This window comes from Macaca thibetana, chromosome 11 (assembly GCF_024542745.1).
Source record: "Macaca thibetana thibetana isolate TM-01 chromosome 11, ASM2454274v1, whole genome shotgun sequence".
In the NCBI taxonomy this organism is placed as follows: Eukaryota; Metazoa; Chordata; class Mammalia; order Primates; family Cercopithecidae; genus Macaca; species Macaca thibetana.
In genome coordinates this window covers 108585127-108591126 of record NC_065588.1, presented here as the reverse complement: position 1 = coordinate 108591126, position 6000 = coordinate 108585127, and the positions used below count along the sequence as shown (strand labels likewise).

General features: G+C 50.2%; 1 protein-coding gene across 5 annotated transcripts in view; it reads left to right on the top strand.

Moving 5' to 3' along the window:
• Window positions 1–508: 508 nt before the first annotated feature.
• The window catches only part of HECTD4 (HECT domain E3 ubiquitin protein ligase 4), a 224645-nt gene continuing 219153 nt past the window's right edge, over window positions 509–6000 (top strand). For 3 of the 5 annotated variants that reach the window (XM_050749618.1, XM_050749625.1, XM_050749624.1), the window contains exon 1: window positions 827–1003. In XM_050749618.1, the coding sequence (XP_050605575.1) occupies window positions 827–1003 (177 nt within the window). Of the gene's footprint in view, window positions 1004–6000 lie in introns of all 5 variants that reach the window. The other 2 variants (XM_050749617.1, XM_050749623.1) reach the window with 2 other exon arrangements.

The window sequence follows — 6000 nt, the reverse complement described above, 5'->3', positions numbered from 1 at the left end:
CATAGCAATAATTAGAACTGCCACTCACTGAGCACATATTAAGTGTCGGGCATTGGGCACCAAGCACTGTTGACAGACGCTTTATTTTTTGTTTTGAGTGCTTACTGGGTACTAGACTTTTCAGTAAATATTAATCACCTACTATGCTATTCTACCAAGTGCTTATGAACAAGTGTGCAGTGCCTATTCTGCACCAGCCTTTCGCTTGCATCTCATTTAAACGTGAAAACAAGGAGTGATCTCTATGCTCTGCCCAGCGTGGGGGCGCGGGTCCGAGCAAGGAGTGCACACCTGAGTAGGGACAGGACCGGGGAGGCGGCGTCCTCTTCCCTGGCGCGCTGCAGAGCCAGGGCTACCCTGAATGGCCAGGAGGAGAAGGGGCCGGCAGAGGTCAGGCTGAGGGCAAGCGGCAGCAAAGGGCGAGGCGGAGGTCCAGGCCACCCGGGTGGCTGGATCCGCGGAGCGGTGGGCGGGGCTGCGGGCGGGGCCTGTATTGTCCGCTCCGCGGGGCATGCCGGGAGCCCCGCCCCCAACATGGCGTCTCACTGACAGTTGGCTGCCGAGCGGCAGAGGCGGATCCTGCTCCTGAGGGCGGCGGCGGCGGCGGCGGCGGCGGTGGCGGCTGCGGGGCCGGGGTCTCCCGGGCCGGGGTCGGGGGGGATGGCGACTCGGACCGCCTAGGGCGGAGCTGCACGGGCGAGGCGGCAAGCGGGTCGCCGCTGGCGGACGCGGCGGCCGCTGCCATGGACTGGTGATCGCGGCTGCTGCTGCTCCGTCTCCGCCGGCCGGGCGTCTGCTCCTCAGCTCCAAGCCCTCAGCCGGGGCCATGGGCTCGTCGGCGGCCGCGGCGGCGGCGGCGGCGGCGGCCGCTGACTCGGCGCAGTGGCTCTCGGTGAAGGAGGAGACCATCTTCCTGCACGACGGGCTGATCCGGGTCACCGACCTGGCCGAGTTGCCCAGCGAGATCCTCGGGGCCCCGGAGGCCGCCGACACCGACCTGGAGGTGAGCGAGGCGGCCCCCGGCCCCCGCCATCGGACTGGCCCACTCTCCCGGCGCCCCCGGGTCGGGCCCCTTCCTCGCCCCAGCCGCGGGCCTCGCCTCCCAGGGGCTGCCGGGGCAGGTGTGTGTGGGCGCGGGGCGGGCAGGTGGGGGCCGCGGCCGCAGGTCTGCAGACCGCCCGCCCCGCTCTCCCTCCCTCCCTCCTCGCGGCCTGGCGCCCGCCGGGGATTTCATTTGTGGTTTTCTTCTGAGCGTTCCGACACCCGGCATTTTATTAGACTAGCACCCGGCTCGGCCTTCATGCCCCGGAGGAGCCGCCGCCACCACCCGGGCCTCCCTCCCCTCCCCCACGGGCCCCCTGGACCCACTTCCAGGGCACACCCAGGTTGCTTAGCTTTGGGAACATTTTTATTTTAACGCTGTGCACCCTCCCACCCTTTTCTTCCCTAGTTCTGTGGTTTTTTTCTTTTTTCCGGGAGAGGGTAGTGGCAGCTGCGGGTCCGCGGTGGGCAATCCAGCAACTTCTCTGTGTTGTGTCTGGGATGGATTGACACGGGGCCTTTGTCAGGGAAGCGGGCGGTGTGGACAGCGAGAGGGATGCTCCAGCGGCCTTCCGTGCGCTCTTGGCGAAGGGTCACTGGCGCGTTAGGCCGCAGGGCCTTTTTGTGTGTTCGGGGGTCGCTGAGCATCCCGGGTTCAGAGCCGTGGCAGGTGCAACAGCAGATCTCATCAGTTGAGCTGCTTGGCCTTGGGGGCAGAAGGGAACCAAATGTGCTTGGTTGGTGGGAACTTTCCATCGACTTCACTTGGGTTCGTATTTGCCTAAAGGTGGGAATACTGGCAGTGGCGTTTCATGGAGGCCAGCGGATGCTGACACTGCTCCCCCTCCACTTCGTGGGATGACATTTTGATGTGTAGGTAGCATGGGGTGTCATCAAATTCTTACTGCCGTATGGAGAGCTTTCTGGGATAGGCGCAGAGAGGATGGCCTATCTTCTGGCTATAAACGGAATGCGAGGAATCTTTTGTGTTTTGCGGTTTTGCGTGCAGTTTGGCTTTACGCACAACGAACATTTATAGAAATGAATTAAAAGCCATTACTGTGTGTTTCTGGAAACGGCAGTGATCGGATCGCATTGGCCGAGACATTTGGACGTGCTTGAGATGCGAATACGTTCCTCTGTATTTTTGTGTCTGGATTTGCGGTTGCTTCAGCACTTCCGTTGTGAACTCTTAATTGACTTATTTTACAATCTAGTCACCAAAAAGAGGAGGATATGGTTGGTAGGGAATTCCTAACATGGAATCATCGTTTTATTGTGTCTCATTTGGGCCTGTTCTATAAAAAGCAAGGTGTGTCTGAGTGTCTTATCTGCCTGAAAACTCAAGGGGTATTATGCTATGATAGTGGAATCTTTTGATTTAATTGGCTGTGTTGTGTGTGAAAGGTGGGAAGTGGATGCTCTTTGTTTCTTTCTTTTCTTTTTTTTTTACCCCCAGACCGAGTCTTCCTCTGTCGCCCAGGCTGGAGTGCAGTGGCCCGATCTCAGCTCACTGCAACCTCCGCCTCCTGGATTCAAGTGATTCTCCTGCCTGTGCCTCCCGAGTAGATGGGATTACAGGCGCGCGCCACCATGCCCGGCTAATTTTTGTATTTTTAGTAGAGACGGGGTTTCACCATGTTGGCCAGGCTGGTCTCGAACTCCTGACCTCAAGTGATCTGCCCGCCTTGGCTTCCCAAAGTGCTGAGATTACAGGCGTGAGCCACTGTGCCGTGCCTATGCTCTTTGTTTCTTAAAGACTAATCCAAGTTCACAGAACCAAAATTTATATATATGTCATTTATGTAATTTATTTATTTTTAGGATTAGAAAGAGTAGGATTAAAGTATCTGTGCTGTTAAGTTGGTTTTCCTAAAATGTTTGTAAATGTATTGCATGAATTTGTCAGCTATTTCTACAGGAGAATGGTTTTAAAAGGAAAGAACCTCTCTGGCCTGCTAGATTTTGTTTTTTTTAATTGCTTTTTGAATTTATGGTCTGATTTCTCAGAAACTAGTATGTGTATGGGTGATACACTGGTAGCAGTGCATAACTTTTTTCATTCTTTCCATGTTATACAGGCTCCATGGTCTCAGGAGAAATAGCTAAGAATATTTTTTGTGGCTATTAGATTTGTGTTTGGGTGTATTCATATATATATATAATCTTTTTATTTGTTTGTTTGTGTTTTTTTGAGACAGAGTCTCTCTCTGTTGCCCAGGCTAGAGTGCAGTGGCTCCATCTAAATCTCAACTCACTGCAACCTATGCCTCCCGGCTTGAAGCAATTTTCCTGCCTCAGCCTCCCAAGTAGCTGGGATTACAGGCATGCACCACCATGCTGGGCTAATTTTTGTATTTTTTAGTAGAGACAAGGTTTTGTCACGTTGGCCAGGCAGGTCTCGAACTCCTGACCTCAGGTGATCCGCCTGCCTTGGCCTCCCAAAGTGCTGGGATTACAGGCATGAGCCACCACGCCTGGTACATATTTAATTACTTAATAATGTTGATTAAATGTGTCCTACATGTCAGGCATTATTTTATTAAATTCTCAAAAGAGCCTAACAGTTGGATATATTGCACTCATTGTACAGATGAAGGAAGTGCAGAGTAGGTATTCAACTTGCTCAAGAGCACATAAAGAGCTTGCACATTAACCTAGTTCTGTTCACCGCATATCTGCTCCTCATCATAATACTTTATGCTTCCATGCATGTATAGTATTTGTATTTGCAATTATTTTAAATTTCATAACTGGCTACAGAAGGAAGAATTTCTGTTTTCTTTAGTAACTGTTTCTTTTTCATATTTGAGGAAGATTCATGGTTTATTAATTTTTTAAAAGCTATCTTTTGAAATACCACCACATCTATGAAATACAGTCTTCCAAGCCTCTCCTTCCAGTGGACATCTGGGTGAATAATGGCCATTTTCCACAGAGTTTATTAATATATATAGAATCCTTTGGTTAACACTTTTGGATTATGAGGGACGGGACTCACTGCAGAAGAGTGCAATAGTCTTAGAATTTTAGAGCAAGAAGAGACTTCAGAGATAATAATTTCCCTCATTTTAGAACGAAGTTCTCTAAGATCAGGAGATCTCAGAGATCAGGAGATGAGGTTATGGCTTAGTCACTATAGCATAGCTAGTTGTGGCAGGGCAATGACTAGACCCTGGCTTTTCTGCGTTTGGATTCTAGTGTTCTGTTCACCCTGTCAGCACTGCTCAAAGTCAATCTAAAGAAAGAATCCCTCCTAAGAAGCAGATCAACATTAACTTAATATTTTAATTTAAGCAGATCCAGAGTATTTGAATTAAAATTTTTCTTCCCAGTAAATTCCCTCCCTCCCTCCCTCCTTTTTGAGACCGAGTTTCATTCTTGTTGCCTAGGCCGGAGTGCAGTGATGTGATCTTGGCTCACTGCAACCTCCACCTCCCAGGTTCAAGCGATTCTTCTGCCTCAGCCTTCCAATTAGCTGGGATTACAGGCATGTGCCACCATGCCCAGCTAATTTTGTATTTTTAGTAGAGACTTAGTTTCACCATGTTGGCCAGGCTGGTCTCGAACTCCTGACCTCAAGTAATCTGCCTTCCTTAGCCTCCCAAAGTGCTGAGATTATAGGCATGAGCCACTGCACCCGGCCTCTTTTTTTTTTTTTTTTTTTTTAAAGCAATAAATAATGTTTAATCAACTAATTCATTCAACAAGTATTGGTGGAATTTAGAGTGAGCTGGGCCAACCGTCCTGGATGCTGGGGATATAGCAGTGGATAAAATAAAATCCTTGTCCTCAAAAAGCTTATAATTTATTGGAATGATACAGACAATGACAAATATGTAACATGACATAGAGGCAAATGATAAGTGCTAAAGAGAAAACTATAGCTCAATAAAAAGATGGAGAGCATTGGAAAGAGGGCTCTGTTTTTTTGTTTTAATTTTTTTTGTTAGAGATGGGGCCTTGCTATATTGTCCAGGCTGATCTTGAATTCCTCCTGGCCTCAAGTGATCCTCCGACCTGAGCCTCCCAGAGTGCTTAGTATGAGTCACTGCACCCAGCCAACTGTCCTGTTTTATTTTATTTTATTTTTAATTATTTATTTTTGAGACAGAGATTCTCACTCTGTTTCCCAGGCTGGAGTGCAGTGGTGCCATCTTTGCTCACTGCAACCTCCACCTCCCGGATTCAGGTGACTCTCCGGCCTCAGCCCCCTGAGGAGCTGGGATTACAGGCATGCAGCACCACGCTTTGCTAATTTTTGTATTTTTTTTTTTTTTTTTTTTTTGAGACGGACTCTGGCTCTGTCGCCCAGGCTGGAGTGCAGTGGCCGGATCTCAGCTCACTGCAAGCTCCGCCTCCCGGGTTTACGCCATTCTCCTGCCTCAGCCTCCCGAGTAGCTGGGACTACAGGCGCCCGCCACTTCGCCCGGCTAGTTTTTTTTTTTTTTTGTATTTTTTAGTAGAGATGGGGTTTCACCGTGTTAGCCAGGATGGTCTCGATCTCCTGACCTCGTGATCCGCCCGTCTCGGCCTCCCAAAGTGCTGGGATTACAGGCTTGAGCCACCGCGCCCGGCCTAATTTTTGTATTTTTAGTTGAGACGGGGTTTTACCATGTTGGTCAGGCTGGTCTTGAACTCTGGACCTCAGGTGATCCGCCCACCTCTTCCTCCCAAAGAGTTGGGATTACAGGCGAGTCAGCCACCACACCCAGCCTGTCCTGTTTTATATAGGGTGGACATGAAAGGAAAGCCCAGGATGGCTTTTGAGCAGAGACCTGAAGGGAAGGAGGGAGTATATCATATGGCTCCCCGGAAAGAACATCCCATACAGAGACGACAGCAAGAGGCAAGTCCTTGAGAGGGAAGCGTCCTCAGCATATTTGGAGCTCTGAGCCCAGTAAGCTAAAGGGGAGAGGAGAGATAGGGAGCAGGGGATACAGATCAAGTAGATCCTTG